Source organism: Branchiostoma floridae, unplaced genomic scaffold, assembly GCF_000003815.2.
Source record: "Branchiostoma floridae strain S238N-H82 unplaced genomic scaffold, Bfl_VNyyK Sc7u5tJ_218, whole genome shotgun sequence".
NCBI classification, from domain to species: domain Eukaryota; kingdom Metazoa; phylum Chordata; class Leptocardii; order Amphioxiformes; family Branchiostomatidae; genus Branchiostoma; species Branchiostoma floridae.
The window spans coordinates 150,287-168,256 of NW_023365791.1; the positions used below are offsets into that span (position 1 = coordinate 150,287).

The 17,970-nt window shown below is 40.8% G+C and overlaps 2 protein-coding genes across 2 annotated transcripts in view; one reads left to right on the forward strand and one right to left on the reverse strand.

The window, feature by feature from the left end:
* Positions 1 to 3,139, forward strand: part of LOC118408613 (protein shisa-5-like) — a 3,525-nt gene extending 386 nt beyond the window's left edge. Inside the window, exons 2-4 of the mRNA XM_035809431.1 lie at positions 644 to 827; positions 1,356 to 1,492; positions 2,185 to 3,139. Coding sequence (XP_035665324.1) covers positions 644 to 827; positions 1,356 to 1,492; positions 2,185 to 2,471 — 608 coding nt within the window. The 3' untranslated portion in view covers positions 2,472 to 3,139. The remainder of the gene's footprint in view (positions 1 to 643; positions 828 to 1,355; positions 1,493 to 2,184) is intronic.
* Positions 3,140 to 3,246: 107 nt separating this feature from the next.
* LOC118408587 (leucine-rich repeat-containing protein 70-like) lies at positions 3,247 to 5,283 on the reverse strand. Its single transcript, XM_035809398.1, has 2 exons — positions 4,159 to 5,283; positions 3,247 to 3,513 (listed from the first exon to the last, which is right to left on the reverse strand). Exons 1-2 carry the CDS (start codon positions 5,281 to 5,283, stop codon positions 3,247 to 3,249), a joined length of 1,392 nt encoding a protein of 463 aa, XP_035665291.1.
* Between the last annotated feature and the right edge of the window lie 12,687 nt (positions 5,284 to 17,970).

Below are 17,970 nucleotides of genomic sequence, written 5' to 3' on the forward strand. Positions count from 1 at the left end.
AGACAATGGTACATTCCAGGCGAGTATTAAAACGCTCTTCTAGACGCATGTTACTGTATGTGGTCCAGCGTAATAAATCTACGCTTTAACTCACCATGTTTATATAAATATATATCACAAATTGCATCAGAAGGAACTTAGTTTGTAATAAAAAATAATGCATATTCATTGTGGGTCAAAAAGTTTTACAAAACCTGTTTAATGTGCCAATAATTCATCTGACATAAATTATGATAATGAGGGGGGGGCGACATGTGGAACTCGGGATTTTTAAGCGTAGAATCTAGTCTAACTTACCAAAATAACATAAAATACGCGGCAAGGCACAGCTTTTTTAAAAAGATTTCTTGTTTGGTTACAGAGTCATACCAATGTATACGTAGCCTCCTTCGCACACTTCGAGTGGGGCTATCTTTATTTTATTTATTCGTTCGGCTGTTTACGGGGCTGCCCAACTAGCCATAGGCTATTGCCAAGGGTTAACCCAGCCCCCCCCCCCCCCCTTTATTCGGGGGGGTGGCTGGTTCGTGATTTTCAACGTTGGCTAGGTTCTCTTTAATGTGTCATGAAAAGGAGTGGATACAAGTATACAGCCTCATAAAAGCTTCAAATTAAGTTCTTACATACACGTACATTCCTACAGTGACAGCTGAGTACTGTCAGAAGTACGGCTTCTCCTGCCCGCGGAAGAACAGAGGGTTCTTCCTGAACGATGATGATGATGAGATCTACTGTTGTAAAGACAAGACGGGCTGTTGTGACAGCTGTTGGGACGCCGTGGACACCACTAATTGTGCAAACATCATAAGTACTGCATTAGGAATTGGGTAGGTTTCAATTCAAATTCTTAACCATAGATATACTAGCCTGGCTAAAACCGCGCCCCTAGCGGTCGGCCCTACAATTGCCGCCGCCCTAGGAGGGGGTAATTAACGCAAGCCAGCGAGAGATTGTGTAAACACAGGCTATACCGTTAGATATACAGTTTATCAGCATATTGAACCTTTCAAAACTCGTATTTCGGACGTACTTGTTAGATGGGAGTTAAGTATGTGACAAAATAATGCTGAAAATTTTCTTTATGTCCGTGAAAGTATATTGTCCTACATGTAGACATATATCTAACGTTGCATGTAAAGATGTACAATTACTGTAGTATTTTGTTATTCGCACCAATGCTACATAGCAATTTTCATAGCTAAATGGAAGTCTATCCCTCTTCGACGTATACAATCTAGATGTGTATTATCTCTTGTCGTAATCATTGTAATGGTTGTTGTTCAACTACATGTTATTTCATTATCTTTTATGACTGTTCAGTACTAGCTAATGTAGTAGTTTTCTTTTTGTTGTAGCACTGCAGTGATTGTGGGTATCGTGGTGGCTGTTCTAGCGGTGATCACCATTGCTGTGGTACTGTGTGTGTGCTGCTGCTGTCAATGTGCTAAACAGGGACGGAACCAGGGACATGTCTACCAGCCACAACCTCAGGGTGGGCACTCTTCTAAAATTAAGTCCTCTTCTAACATAAGGCCACGTTGATTTGATTATATGGATGACATCCGCGCTCGCACCAATTTTCGGCCATCCCCCCCCCCAAAAAAAAAGTTTTCGACCACACAATAAATTGTGCAAAGCAGCTGTAAAATGAGCACAAATATTCCGTAGATTGAAAAAAAGTATCAGAAAACAGATAACTAATGCCATATATAGAATGCCAAAATGAATCTAAAGTAAAAAAATTAGATGTGAAAGGACGGAAAAAAAAATCTATTGTTGGTTGGGGGAGGTACCAGTACAGAAAATTCAGGTCCAGAGGATCATGGTATACCATACTATGTGTGTTTAGTCCTATGTTCAACCTTCCTGGCCACTTTGATTTCATACTGAAGGCAACTTTTTTTTTTTGCCAAACTTTTTTTATTCGCTCGCTCGCATCAGTTTTGGAGTTCCCGGAGGATGTCATCCATATAATCAAATCAACATGGCCTAAATGTATCCATAGTGGGATACCCAATAACGACCTAATTTTCTTCATAGTTATCGGTTCACAGCATTCTACCGCTAGATTTAACTAGCTCTTTGCCTGGAATGTTGGAAATGTCTTGCATTTTGAATCTTTTATGTTCTATGATCGGACGATGAACTGTCATTTGGTGATATTTATAGCTTTTTTGTATGCAGGTCAGCAGATGGTTGTAATGACACAGCAGGGGCAGTATCCCTCCGTCCCTGCCGCACCACCGTACTCACCACCTGACGCAAGCCAGTACCCCCCTCCAGCAGGGCAGTACCCCCCTCCAGCTGGCCAGTACCCCCCTCCAGCGGGCCAGTATCCCCCTCCAGCTGGTCAGTACCCCCCTTCAGCGGGCCTGCACCCCCCTCCAGCTGGTCAGTACCCCCCTCCAGCAGCCTACCCACCAGCGCCCCCACCATACTCCCAGGAAACCCCGTACCCACAGAAGATGTAGCACGAACGAACGAGAGACTGTGTCCAATATTCTATAATGAATACCATGTACATACAGATTACGATAAATTGTACCTGTTACAATTGTCGCCCAATAAAGTTCTTCCGAGTTCCAGCTGGCAGCCATGTATTTCAAACCATATTCCCTTCCCAGAAAAACTTAGCATTTCTCCCGACACCGTGAGTAAAACTTACGTTATGTTTAGCTAGGCTACCAGCAACAACAAAGCGTTAAATGATACTCAATATGGTATAGTTTCTGTTTCTCACAAAATCAAGTCGTTTCTTATATTATTAGCTTCATGAAAATGACTATGACTATAATGTTTAGGGCATGTTAACATTTACAGTATGTATACCAATGCGCACATAATGGCATTGTAAAACTGTCATGGGGCAAAATGTTCTTGTTTACTGGACAAGCAGTAAAGATCCTATGTCAGCGACGCAGAGACAATTTTTAATATCCTCTTCAATGTGACAAAATGAAACAATATTATTACTTTTATAAATGATAAAATGCACTTGTTTTAATTGCTGTTGTACAATCGTATTGTTTGTCACATATTGGAGGAGTTTTTCTATATGATTTAGCTTTCTTGGTTGAAATACCAATGCGTCTTCTAACCGCTAAATGATGCAATAAAAAGACTTAAAATGTTAAGCCAATTTTAGTAGATGCGTTTCTCTGAGTCCATTATTACTACTACTTCTAATAGTGAGCCTATTACTAGTACTGAGCCCATTATTACTACTACATATTCACCCGCTGCTAATCAACTAAGCAAGAACCTATAATTTTCCTCATCCACGGGAATGTTCTTCAGGTGCTCTGCAAGGCGACCTATGGTGGCTTCCCGACGTTTTTCCCGACGCCAAGTATTCAACATTTCAAAAATAGCTTGTCGCACGTTGCCCGGATGGTTGCACTTGAATTGGTACAGTTGAGCATCGCTGAATCCAAGTTCAAAGTTGAGTTGCTCCCATTCGTGGCCAAGTTTAGAAGCAAGTGTCTGAAGCTGCGCTTCCGTCACTGGTTTATTCTGCAAGAAGAAAAATTCATAGATAAGTACTCAGAATCAATGTAAACTGTTTCAAGTGGGCATTACAAAACAAACAAGAACAATATAATTACACTTCTGGTGTTAAGTCGATGAAATCCAGGTATTAGATAAGATATGCCAAAAAGCTGTTACTCAAGCAATAGTGAACCATGTGACACTGACGAAAAACAAACGTCTGACCGTTTCCAATTAAAACCATATCCAGTTGCTTAAGTTAACTGCTTTTTGGGACTTCAGTGTTTTTTCTTTATCGCCTGCTAGCGCCTTTAAATGTGATACATTTAAACATTTATCCGCGTGGTATATATATATCCACCACTTTGAAAACCAGTGTGTTTGAGAGATATTCATATCCCAGATATGCATAGTTTAGATACACAGGAGTGCATCATACTTTGCATGAGAGATCTCTTTGAACGTATTTTTTCAGGACCTCGTGGGATTATGTGAGGTTATGGAAATATACGTTACAAGTTTTGATATTTGGAGATTTTTTTATCAACTCGTGCAATCACAAAACTGAAATTCTTCGTTCACTTTGCCATTTAAATTCGTTAGAATCATTGGCAGTTGAGATGTATGTTTTTTTGATAGCTGCTTGACTGAGAATGTAGTGAACGCTACCTCAACATTTGGTATCCTACCACCAGGGTCCTCTTCATCTGGTCTGTACCCAACATTGTCCTCCAAATGAATGGCAGGCCTAGGGTCTGGTGGAGGTCTAAACTTGTACCACAAAAATATCAACAGGACAAGAAACAGTATAACCAACAGTACTGCCCCTAAGACACATACGATCCATATAAGACGATCGTCATGATATCCGGATGACGAAGGTCGGACGGTTCTGTGGTAGGATGTTGACTTTGGTGCTATGAAGGGTTTAGTAGAGCTAGCGTTCATTCCTAGCGTTATTTGGTTCTCTTTCGATCCAGTTGTGAGATGGTTCTGTGTGCTCAGAACGGGTGTGGTATCTGATGTTCCACTAGACGTTTTGCCATGAATAGATTGGCTGGAGTACGCAATAGTTGTCCTTGTGCTGTGTACACTCACCCCTATTGTAGGCGTTGTTACTTTAGCTGCTGTGCTATCTGTAGTTCTATGCGTAGTGCAGGCCATGTCAGCAACGTCGACGTTATCAATGGATCGGCCAATGAGATGCTCCGGTGAAGCACACGTGACATTTTCCCGAAGGGAGATTTCTAAAGTTGTTTCTGACATCCATTCCTTGAAACCTCGAAGATGACAGTCACATGACCAAGGGTTGTTGTTTAGTTCAATCCTTATTATGAACCCCAGACTACTGAAGAAGATGGCGTTCACTATGCGAATGTTGTTTTCATCTAGCGCCAAAATTTGCAGATTGTCAAGCCGCTCTAAGCCGGTTGGTACTTCAACTAGGCTGTTTTTATTTAGGAAAATGTATTTAAGCTTTGGTGAATTTTGAAACGCGTCGTTGTCTACGAACGAAATATTGTTTGAAGCGAGACTGAGGATCTCCAAATTTGGCAAGTTTGCGAATGTTTGTCCGGGTACGGTTTTCAAGTCGTTTCTTGGAATGTAAAGTTCTTTGAGATTGGGCAATGCTGCGATGTGAGAATTATTGATTTCGGCGATACGGTTTCCGTCCAAATAGAGTTTTTGTACAGTCTGAGGTATATTGGGAGGAATCGCTATAAGGTCTTTGTTGATGCAGCGCACTTCTGTACCGCTAGGGCACCTGCACACTGAAGGACACTGCTGACTCATATTGAACACTGTGGCGAGGGTTAGGAAAAGAAATAGAGCAGGGATCTTGCCAATAGACTCCATCCTTTTTGTGTATTGATACCAATTGTTGGTGGTGGTGGTGGGGGAGGGGGGAGAGCTCCTCAACTCTAACTATGACGTGATTAGAACCTGCAAAGAACAGAATTGGGCATCATAACATATTTAACGTTATTAATGATCTTTTAAGAATTGCACAACAAGCACAATTTGGATGACACTATAATGGCAGTCCCCTCACATCCCTTTCCGTGAAAAAGGGACAAAGAAGCACCAGCCATAGTATGTACTCCCTGTTCTTTCTAGAAACACAAAATTCGCAAAGAACATGCACAAAGCTTTTTTAGCCATAGCAAGCATTTGCGCTCCGTGCCTCGCTAGTCAATACTATCAAACGTTACTGTTGTCTTTCATTCTATTACAATATTCGCCTTGGCTTTCTTTCTAGTCGTTGTTGTTTCTTATTTGCACATTTGTGTAAATGCTGATGAAATAGGAACCAGTGATTTACATTTTATCATTGACGAAATGTCTAGTAGATATGTATAATACCCTTGGTAGAGAACAACAACACCAGGCCAAGCTAACTATGACAACTGGCATGTTTCTTTGTTGACAAAGCTTGTTATCTTCAGTTTGCCTTATGAACTCGAAGTGTCTTCAGGCTATGAAAAGTGCTTCGTCATTCACGCAGATTTTGGGTGTCATCTGATATTTCCGAGTCATTGAATACACTTTTGTCACACAAAAGTGGGGATCCAATACCCCCCCCCCCCAAAAAAAAAGAACACCAATGCTAGACAATACATACATGTCATATGACCTTAACTATATTTAAGGGCAACGGGAACTGTGATGAGTCATCACATGCCTCATACCTAACAATACATCAGCTGGGGCATGCTACCGCGCTATTCCGTGTACCATATAGTTTCGTGTTAACTATCCAACACAAATAAATATTAAGTCAACATTGTATTTACTAGAAAGAGAAATGTCACCAGCGTTAACGTTTTCTATCATATACTAGCAGATTTGAACGAAGTTAAGGTTATGGTTCTAGGGAGAATTCAAAACTTCAATGTGAAACCCAACGTATATTCATGACTCAGACCATCAGAATTATTTTATCAAAGTGTGGATAACAGTACAATTATATCAATAAGTGCAGTGTGACAGAAGTAAATACATATAGGATCTAAAAGCCACAGGGCACTGTCGAAATGTATAGCATGTAAAACACACAGACACACAGACAGACACACAAACACACACACACACAAAATACACACACACACACACAAAATACACACACACACACATTAACCATAAAATAAAGTGGATTAAGAAGACTAAAGAGTGAACCCACACTATCATACCTGTATACATATGCTCACCTGAAACGTTCTTTCAAGCCAGGGACGCCACTTGAATGATTATTGACAATTACCATATATCTCATAAAGATATGATTACAACAAGCAAATTGTCTTTATACCTAAGTGCAACATGCACTGCAACAGGTACAGAAACTGGAATTTCAGGAAATGTTCGAATGAAAAATCCCATCATGCAATTGGGCGGGGACTTTCATAAGCTATTTTTAGAGTCTCGAGCAATGCAGAAAACAAATTTTATTGAACATGAATATTAAACACAACTTCGTTCCCCCTCACCTCCCTTAACCATAACCAAGCCCGAGACAATAATTACCTGCTTTGGTTCATATTAACGGTGATTTGACTTGTCGAACTGGCTCCGTGTGACGTCAGTACCACCTGACAGTGTACAGACTGTTTGTAAACACCGTGTTGAGGAACAATGAACCTGTCCTTCCGTCACTCAGGTAAGACAAAAAGCGCCGCCTAGTGATCTTGTCTGGAACACTCAAGCTAGTGCTATGTGTGTGGAACGCTCTAAAGTTCTTAGTCTCCACCACACTGACTACGCTGGCTGTTATAGGGAGAATAATTTGCCAGGTGAGTTTTGCTACCAGAGGAGTTGGTCGGCCGGAGGGAAACATGAACCTAAGCGTGGACTGCATGACTCCCCTGGTTGAATTCTACGATCCCCGTACCCCTGTAGGAAGGCCTGGTGGAGGCTGCCAAGTCCTAAAGGCAAACAAACATATAAATAAACTAACTAACAAGCAAACACACAAGTACACACAGAAGTACACACACATTTACAAATTAGTGGTATGTCACTGGCGAACCTATGAACGAAATGTGTTTAAGTACGCGGCTCAGGACAAATTCGTTACAACCACATTTATAGATCCAATGTGTTGAGATTATGTACAATTTATACTCACATCGATGCTTATAAAGTTAACGTGTAATTTACTAACCCCACTCTGTCGGTTTATAAAATGGCATGTCTCTAAAGCTTCAAATCAATAAGCCTAAATATCTTTCAGCTCTATCTTACTTCCGATCTAAAGTTGGCCTTTCCTTGAACCTGAACGCGAAATGACCGTGGAGCTATAAAATGGTCAATATAAACAGACAGAAAAGAACGTAATCATCATTACCTGTGGTTTCAGATGCTGTGTTAAAATTTATCTTTGTCCATTTCATTAGCGCGAGGATTGTTGTGTACCGTTACCAACAGTCTTTCATTTTGTCGATGAAGTTTGGGCATCGCGTTACATTACATAACTCTTATGAGACAGTAACTTATTAAAGATAGTAGATTTTATCGATGTCTGGAAAATCTTAAGTTAATTTTGTTTGTTTGTTTATTTGCTTGTTTATAGAGATTTTCATTAGTGTTACATATGTGATTGTGTTCATTTGCTTATTAAATGCATACTATCTGATGTATGAATGTTCATAATTTTCGGGTTGACTTGATAAACCTTGATAGCTGACTTGAAAAGTTCTACTCTTCACGCAAAAGTTAGGATCCGCGGCCGGCTAGTTTTTTTTTTTTACATCTTTTATGCGTTTCTATCGGGCTTTCTATTCTGTCAGGTTTTCGTTTTGTCCACTAGCAAGGAAACCAAACATAGTGGAAAGCCAGATAAAACGGCCTAAAAGACGTAAAAAAAACAGCCGAAACCTAACCTTTTTTTGGAGAGTAGTCTTCATAACTTTAAAACCCACTAAAATGATTTGCTAGACATCTGGAACAGTCGACCACCAGATATAAACACAGCGCCAACTTAAGCTTCCTTTGAGACATAACAGAAACAACCAAAACTATCGGACTCGAATCATACAGCAGTACTCACTATACACTTGTGTATTATGTTTATTTTTTGCATTTTGCATGTGTAAAATATGTGTGAGCTTTCATTAATAAACAATGGTTTAAAGAACAAATAATTGGCACGAATTAGATGTGAGGATAGCATACACAACGTTGCAGCGCTCTGTATGTTAAAAATCAAAGACCTTTTTTCGACGGGCTAACATCTCGTTGACATGTCTTGATGAGGTGTTGGTCCTGATATCGACCGTTGACAATCATTACCAGGATTTGCAGAGAAGACACACGATATCGACAACCCGTCATAGATTCATGTTTCATCGGATTATCCAATATGGGCCCTTTGGGTCTTCTACCAGAAATTGACAGAAACACAAATTTGTTGGGAGTGAGACGAAATGGCGGTCAATTCCAATCGCGGAGTTAAGCCAGGTTTACGCCAGTAGTGAAGCCCCCTTTTACACTAGAGGCCGCTGCGATGACTGAGCGACCGTCTGGCGACTGAAGGTGGTGTCTCACTGCACTTTGGGCACCGGTGCGGCACTGTGAGGTTCGTTCACTGCGGCACTAGTTGTGTTATTTTCGCCGATTTTCTTTTTATAATTTAGATGTTGCGTAATACGTAAAGAAATATGACTTAGAAGACAACAAAATACACAAAACGTTAGGAACTTCGTTCTTTATCTCTGAAACTCGCTGAGTAAACTTTCGAACCCCGCAGTGCTGCACCGGTGCCCCAAGTGCAGTGAGATACCACCTCAAAAATTTGACAAATCCAATGTTGGTCCCTGCACGGTCGCTCAGCGAACGCCGTCTAGTGGAAGTGGAGAGAATTGCGTAGGAATCGAATTTCATTACACGGCTTCAACTCGCTGTGGAATTACCCCGTCCTCAGAGATGACAGATAAGGTGTGATTCTTCTATCTGGTTTAGCCCAAAGGGAGAAATGAGGCCCAGCCGATCTTTGGCACCTAGGAATATCGGTCTGAGACTCAGAACTCTTCACAGGGAAGGAGGGAGGAGGATTAATTGGCGAGCGGCCAGTAGGTTAGGTTGGAGGGCATGAGTATTAAAGCCGGGGGTACGGGCTTCTGTAGACAGACGACATCTCTGACCTCCCCATGTAAATGGATGGCTGTGGAGGTGAAGGTCTATGTAGACCGGAGTCTTTCGTTTGATTTTACATTTCTTCCAAAGTTACGTACGTAGGTACAGGTACAGGTACGTAGGTACAGTACATGTACATGTACAGGTACAGGTACATAGGTACAGGTACAGATACATAGGTACAGGTACAGATACATGGGCGTAGGTATAGGTACAGGTACGTAGGTACAGGTACAATTACGTAGGTACAGATACAGGTACAAATACTTGTAAGTACCTAGGTACGGGTACAGGTACGTAGGTACTGGTACAAGTACAAAGGTACAGGTACAGGTACTGGTGCACGAACAGGAACTAGGTACAGGTACGTAGGTACATACAGGTACAGGTACAGGTACGTAGGTACATACAGGTACAGGTACATGTACGTAGGGCCTACGTACATGTACCTGTACAAGTACGTAGTTACGTAGGTACAGGTACAGGTACAGATACGTAGGTACAGGTGCCTACGTACAGCTAGCTACAGGGAAACTCGATGTTCAGGTCCGGACCTGCACTTTAACTGCAATTTTACATGTATCTGTGCAGGTTCAAGGTTTAGGTATACAGCCCTAGCTGCTAGAATGACGAATATGGGCACATTTGAACCACTCTATATCCAAGGAAACCGTTGATCAAGTCTTTGATCTTGGTCTTTCATTTTTTCTCAAGCCTTTTCTTTTCCTTTTTTATTGGTCTCACCACGCACGGCCACTCGATATATCACCATTCGCTGGGTGAATGGTTCCCATTTACTATTTCTGTGATCGCAACAAGATTACCAGACTGTGCGATGCGAACTTTTGATCCAATTTCCAGGCATCCAACTTTATAAGGCCACAATAAGTCACGGCGAGACAGGAATCCGATAGACTACACACTTCCATCGGGGCAAGTTGAATGGCTGGCTGACCTGTGATTAAAATTACGGGGGTGGGACGAGCTGGATCGATGGTGGTCCGAGGATGAATCCCTGCGATCCCACCGGCCATGTTTCAGGAGACAGTTAGTGCTTGAGGTCAAGCCGCCATAACTTATCATTAGCCTGTACCAGACTACGGGATAGGGCGGGCAATTTATCATTGCAGCGGGGTGGGGGAATCATTAAGCGGTTGTAAAGCTACTGTCTTCACGGTACTGTCTTGGCTTTCGGCATACAGTTTGTGCATGTATGTATATAAGTCAGATTGACGGTTGAATAAGAGACGGTTGTCATGTAAAATGCATAAGTTGGTCATTCTGGAAGGCATCCAAAGCCAGATGGGTTTTTGGTTCTTAACCTGGAAAAATAATCGAAGTTCGTTGGTTGGGTAATCTGTAAGGTTTATCATTACTAGTACTGTCTGGTCTTTTCCGTGGCATTAACCGGAGGCACAACGGCTGATCATGAGTGGTTGTTTATAGGGGAAGAGGCGCAGCTCGACTTCAGTCTGTTTATTTTTCGTCTTCTTCGTGTTAAGGCCATTATCATTTGATTATATGGATGGCACCATAAAACTCGTGCGAGCGTGCGAAAGCATGCACTGCTCGACTTCAGTCTGTCTATTCTATCTATTTTTCTTCTCATCCATGTTGTATATAAGACCATGGTCATATGGATGGCACCCTAAAACCGATGCGAGCGTGCGAAGAGATCGTTGGACAAAGATAGTCATTATTAAGAAGTCAACATGTCAGTGCCATGGTCTGGAAGATTGACCAAATGACTGAACACATGGTATACTATGTAGAGTCTATCAACCAATACAGTATTCATTTCTTTCACATTATCTTCTCTGACTTTTGAAGATGTATATCATTAGTACACGTTTTCGAATATTTTCAATTTAAGATACATAATTGCCAAATCTCGCAGCTTCTTTGCAGGATTTACAATATGGGCGTAAACTTTTTTAGGACACAGACAGCTGTTGATGCGCGCGTATGCGGTCTATAAAGAAAGCACGTGGGACCTAATGAAGTTTTCATTGAGTTCAACTCGAAAGCCTATAACGCTGGTAACTATCAATCCGTTTCTCCTTTCGGTACATCGGCACCTTCCATCACCGGATCATCCATATAACGATCGATCCCTATTCATTATTTACACGTCTCCTTACCGATAGTCAATGTCCTGTGAGTCAACGGCTGATCATTAATCACCACGGGCGGGTCCGGCCATAGTTTCAAAGTGATGAATGACTTTCCTTGTTGTGCGGGTCTTTGCATATATCCTTTCTTATTCGAGTAATGCTTTCCTGCGGATGAAAATGTTAGGAACTAGTATGAAGCCGACCCATGCCACATCTATTATTGACGTCTGTATCTGGCTGTATATGATAGACAGCTAGTGATATTGCACGGCGTATGAATCTTGTTACGTCTTCTGCGTCATTTATTTTAGTACGCCAGATGAAGAAAGGAACCATGCAATAATGACTGGAGACCGATATTACGTTTCTGCGACGAAACCTTGGTCGTTTTATTTGCTTCAAGACAAAAGCACTGTGACACTGCACTCAAGTTAGTACCTTATTTCAACAGTGCCACATACAATGAACAACGATAAACTTCATAAATTTAGCAATAATGCTAACAATGAATGAAGAAATGGAACAAAAATATGGTGCGCAAACGTCCCCGTGTAACCGTTTATGTAATAATTTGAAGATGCTGTAAAATGTAAAGGTACTATGATTAAAAGACAACAAAATAAAGTGTAAAAAAAATGGTACTTTCTCTCTGAAATTCGTTAAGTTCGTCAAACTTTTGGTCATTCCGCGGTTGCATCCTGTTGTGGAAAGGGGGTATTAGTCGTCCGGGAGTAATGAAATCCTCTACTTGCTTTCTGTTCAAAGAAACTTTCCTCAAAAGACTAGTAATCAAAGGTTCACAAGCGCCGCAGACGGGACGACTTCGTGTGAAATTCCCTTTGATACTTTCCCGTCACTGCAGCTTACTCCGTCTAATTCAAGCCGGCGTCGTCTTACATTTACGTGAGAACCGTTATTCAGCGATATGGAGAAGTGACTGAAACCGTTACATGTTATCAAGGAGGTTGAAAAAGGGGTTTTTCAACCTCCTTGATGTTATCGACAAAAGTCAAGGTAATGCCTGTACCTTTAAAAGCACTGGCGAGACGCTGAATCTTTGAGCACTGAAACGTACACGGTTCTGAGAATCAGAAAACGTGATTTGAATCCTGCCAATGTTTCTCTGAAAAGACGGAACATGAAAGACCTTTCTCAACATACAAGCTATATCCTAAGGCCCCCTTTCCACTTGACGGCGATCGTGCTGCGCTCTCACTGCGACCTAGATAGGATATGTGTATCCTTCGCTTTCACACAGAGTATGTTATACAAATTGTAAAAGTGTGACAGAGAAGACAACAAAACACACAATGGGTAAAAAGATTTGTTTCCTGTCTATACATTTCGTTGAGAGATATGTCAAATTTGACGTCGCAGAGAGAACGCGGTGAGATCGCCGTCCTAGTGGAAAGGGGGTATAACGGAATAAAATATTCCACGATGGTTTTCGGTGTAAGATTGTTGGAATTCATTCGGAATATGTATTTTCTTTGATGCTTTTATGGAGGAAAGGAAAGACGTGGCATTACAAAGAAAGTTCACCTAAGCCTTCTATTTCTACCCAAGGAAATGGAAACATGAATCTTGAGCCTGTGTTCTAAAGGCGCCGCCAGAATACCTTTGCTGCTGGGATACAATCACTGTCGTGACTGCCGCCGTACTACAAGAGTACTGTCGGCCCTTCAGACAGCGAGGAGACAGTAAATGATGTAGTGGATTTTGTAAGACTCGCGAAGGATATCGATGGACTGAAACTTTCTGCTCTCTTCACTGTGATGAATGCGTAGCGGAGAGTTTCTACGCATTCATAGATTTGCATGTTGCATTACTCTCGTTCAAGTGTCTACGTATACTGTACCCATCCTTCCAACGCCCCAAGAATATATTTCTTTTACTCTGGTATCCGTAACGACCACAAAAAAGAGACAGTACTGTCGGCCCATAAGACAGCGAGCAGACAGTAAATGATGTAGTGGATTTTGTAGGACTCGCGAAGGATATCGATGGACTGAAACTTTCTACTCTCTTCACTGTGATGAATGTGTAGCGGAGAGTTTCTACTCCGCAGGTTTGCCAAGGGCTCGATCGATGTGAGGGAATTCGTGGAGCGACAGGTCTGGTTCTGGAGAAATGTCACATGTGTAAACCGTCACCATGCAACAAAGAGACACATTCTGATAAGAAAAGCCCCTTCACACGGGAATAGGAATGAGCCGGTATGCCGTCTGAATAAAATTCTTTGTATATTGCTGAGAATTTGTAGAACGACAGGTGTGGTTCTGGAGAAATGTCACATGTGTAAAACGTCACCATGCAACAAAGAGACACATTTTGATGAATGAATGACCTTTATTGTACATTTGTGCTCAAACAAGCTAAGTACAGGTCGTAGAGCTAGTGATAAGGTACAATTTTGACAAAAAAGGTATCTTATCATCTCTACATATGCTAATACATTCAAGTATGTACAAGTTCAACTTCTTCTCGCTTCTTAAAACAGTTATAAACATAAGGACAAATGGAATCAATTATATATGGCTTATCTAATTGCATGAGAAATATAAATTTTTCCGTGGTATTCAAGTATCGGAAATTTGGGAACATAAGTTGTATATTTTCAAAAAGGACGTTTCTTTCGTTGTTGTATAAAGTACATTCAACAATAAAGTGACACTCATCCTCTATCTTATTCAAGTTACAGTATTGGCAGATTCTTTCTTCCAGAGGAATGTGGTTATGTCGGCCTTTTTCAATGTGGAGTCTATGTGAACTAATGCGGAGCTTTGTGATGGCTGTTCTGTGCCGAATGTTTGCAATCTTTAAGTAATTCTCGTCGTTGTAAGTAGTTTTAAGTAATCTGTATGTTCGTAATTTGTTGTTGCTGCGCATTGCTGTTACGAAAGATTGAAGGTACATATCTTTTAAACGTTGGTCGATGGATGGAATTATTTGTGATGGATTTAGGACAGATGATATGGGAGAGTGCCAGACATAGCCAAAACCACATTCCTCTAGCGTCTTGCGGACTCCAGAAGCCCAGCATTTAGCGCCTAATGTGTCCAGTTTACGTTGACACAAAAGAGCGTCTGCTGATAGACTATCAGCTGGCACGTTCTGGCGTACTCTAATATACTGTTTGATGGCGTTAAGGGATGCTTCTAGTTGATAAGAAGGACTGCATTTTAAAGGCCCCCTTCACACGAGATACGGAATGAGCCGGAATGCTGTCTGAATAAAATTCTTCGTATATTGCTGGGAATTCGTAGAGCGACAGGTGTGGTTCTGGAGAAATGTCACATGTGTAAAACGTCATTATGTAACAAAGAGACACATATCTGATAGGAAGGACAGTATTCTTAAACGAGAATCGGAATGAGCCGGTATGCCGTCTGAATAAAATACTTTTGTATATTCCTGGGAATTCTTAGTATATTCTAGAAATTCTTCACTGCATTCCAGATATTTGTGCAAATTCTTGTGGCCGTCCCGAATGTTTTTGTCACGCTCAAAACTTTTGAGGTGCATTTGAGGCATTCAAAATATATTCTAGCTATTCTAACACTATCTAACTGCAGTACGACCGCATTCTAAGGCATTCAAACATTATTCGAAACAATTTGATCTCATTCGATGTAGAACCGGTCGGCCACAAGAAAGAACACAAATATCTGGAACGCAGTGAGAATTTCTAGAATATACAACGAATACCCAGGAATATACAAGAATTCTCATTCAGTCGGCATTCCGGCTCATTTCGCCCCTTGAAGAGGATGTGGCATGAATTTTGCAAATTCTAATCACTCCGGTTGGTTCTACTTGATTCCTGATGCTTCGGTTTCAGTGTGAAGGCCCTATAACTTCCTTTCGTATGAAAAGAAGATAGAGAGATGCTTTGTTGCTTTCTTACATGTAGATTTACATGTTGAATCACTCTCTTGTTCAAATGAGACCATAGAGAAGAGACAAAAGAAATGGTCGTTCTTCTCTATGTACGAACAGTAATTCTTCATTCTTCCTTTTGCAGAGAAACCTTTTCAAGAACCGGATACAATCCATTATCTGTAGGCACAGGTAATAAACACAACGCTGGCGCTACGTTTTCATACGCACATTAATCTCCACTGTCGTTCTGCCTCACAAAGTTTGCTTGCATCAATCTTTATTCTCTAACGTTATATAAGTCTCCTTTGCGTGATACACTTTAACTACTATGTAGGCCCCCTCTCTACCAGACGGCAATCGTTGAGCGACCATGCATTAACCAACATTGCATTTTTGTGACCTTTGATTTCATAATAGGAATAAGATTCAAGACGTAAAAGTATGATTTAAACGACAACAAAACACACACACACAACGTAAAAAGTTTCTGGGGGGGGGGGGGCAGACCAAATCTATTTGTTGCTTTTCGGATTTTTCAGGAAAAGAATTGGACCAACAGGTCGAAAAAAAATTAAGATGATTTTTTTAAAAGGTCTGAGGTGAAGATATACGACCTAAATAACCCCAAAACAACAGCCTGATGACTTGAATGGTCCGTTATATACAATGAATCCACATTTCTTTGATTGGTTACTAATGTTCTGAACAAAAGGCATTGTTTTTAGACTGAAATTATATGTGTGTGGCTCTGAATGGCAATATTTACAGGTTTGTGATAGCAAAACCTGTATCATTTTTTTTTCTCGGGAGTTTTTCAATTATGAAATTTTTGTTTCTTTTTTGAAAATGAATAAAAAGAGGCACAAACAAATCCGAGAAGCAACAAATAAAATTGATGTGGCCTTTTCTATGAATTCGCTGAGCAATCTGTAAAATCTTTGGTCATTCGGCTGTCACAGCGGGGTCGCAGCCTCTATTGAAAAGAAGTTGTAAGAGCCCAACGGTTCTACTGGCAACACTTCAAAATAAAGATCAACGGAGTTCAACGACTCAGCCATCAAGCGCGCCCATCAACCATCAGCCGGACAACCACAACTGACCTTTATGAAGGGACGAAACACCGTAATTGATTCCACGGAAGGCTTAAGAGATTAGGACGGTAAGACAGATAGAGCCTTTATTAAAGTGCAAGATTTGTGAGCATATTCCACACATCAGTCATAAACGCTTATACCCCCAGAGCCTCTCTATACTAGTACATTAACGTTGTTGTTATGATGGATCTATCCGTAATAACTTATCCTACAGGGCTACGACAGGCTCAACAGTTTGTCTTCTGTCCCCGTATCGGTTTTTCCCTCTCTCTTATCAAAGAGATTGATCATACATATGAATAATAAGAGTATCCCAGCCGATTCCACGGCCTAGGCAAATGTTTGTAAGAAATCCAATTCATTTTGTTTATCGAGTATCGTATCTTTTTGATCAGGAAGAGATTTGATCTTCGAGAAACGTAATGAATTGGAATCTGATCAGAAATAGACGTTCCCGAGACAGATGGAATTTGGTCGTTATTTTCGGGCTTTCATCACCATTTTCCACAAGACTGCTCTTTAAGTATACCACATAGAGGCTTACAACATGGTCATTTCGCGGTAGGCAGTATAGTGTGGTTATCTCTACCATTGGCAGGTTAACTGCGCGTTTAATTCATGCGCGTCTTTTTGTAGGTTTTCACCGGTTACGATTTCTTAGTACGTCAATTTACCAGTTCGGCCACTTCAGATTGCTTTAAAAGCTAGTGTCCTTTCTTTTCTAGTTCTTCTTTCTTTCGTTCTTCTGTTTTTTATGTACTCTTTTGTTTCGTTGAAATTCTAAAGTTTCGGGGTTAAAGATTTCAGTTCAGATAGAGCAAGCCATGTCGTATCCCGTTAATATGCAAAGTACATATTAGGTCAAACTAATCTACTGTTGATCGGTTGTTATGACATCATTACGCTGAACCGACCACGGCGAGATTACATTAGACCTCTATAATTTCTTCTGTTGATCAAGCAGGGTTCACTTAATGATGTTGTGAGTAGGTGATCATCAAGCTCCAAGGATAGACGAGGATACAGATTACAGCATAAACGTATTTATCAAATGTAAAAGACAATGAAAATTGTGACTTCATGAAAGAAAATGAACTTGGAAAACTGGTCTATGTGATCATCAAGCTCCAAAAATAGACGAGGATACAGAGTACAGCATAAACTGTACTTATAAAAAGTAAAAGACAATGAAAATTGTGATTTCTTGAAAGAAAATGAACTTGAAAAACGGGCAATATACCTACGTACATGTATTGTTT

What these genes read in the sequence shown, in the direction of transcription:
- LOC118408587 (XM_035809398.1), bottom strand. Translation starts at nt 5,283, where the DNA reads ATGAGTCAGCAGTGTCCTTCAGTGTGCAGGTGCCCTAGCGGTACAGAA. An exon ending in GTAGGATACCAAATGTTGAG is followed by an intron (nt 3,514 to 4,158) that starts GTAGCGTTCACT and finishes TTCTTCTTGCAG; the next exon opens with AATAAACCAGTGACGGAAGC.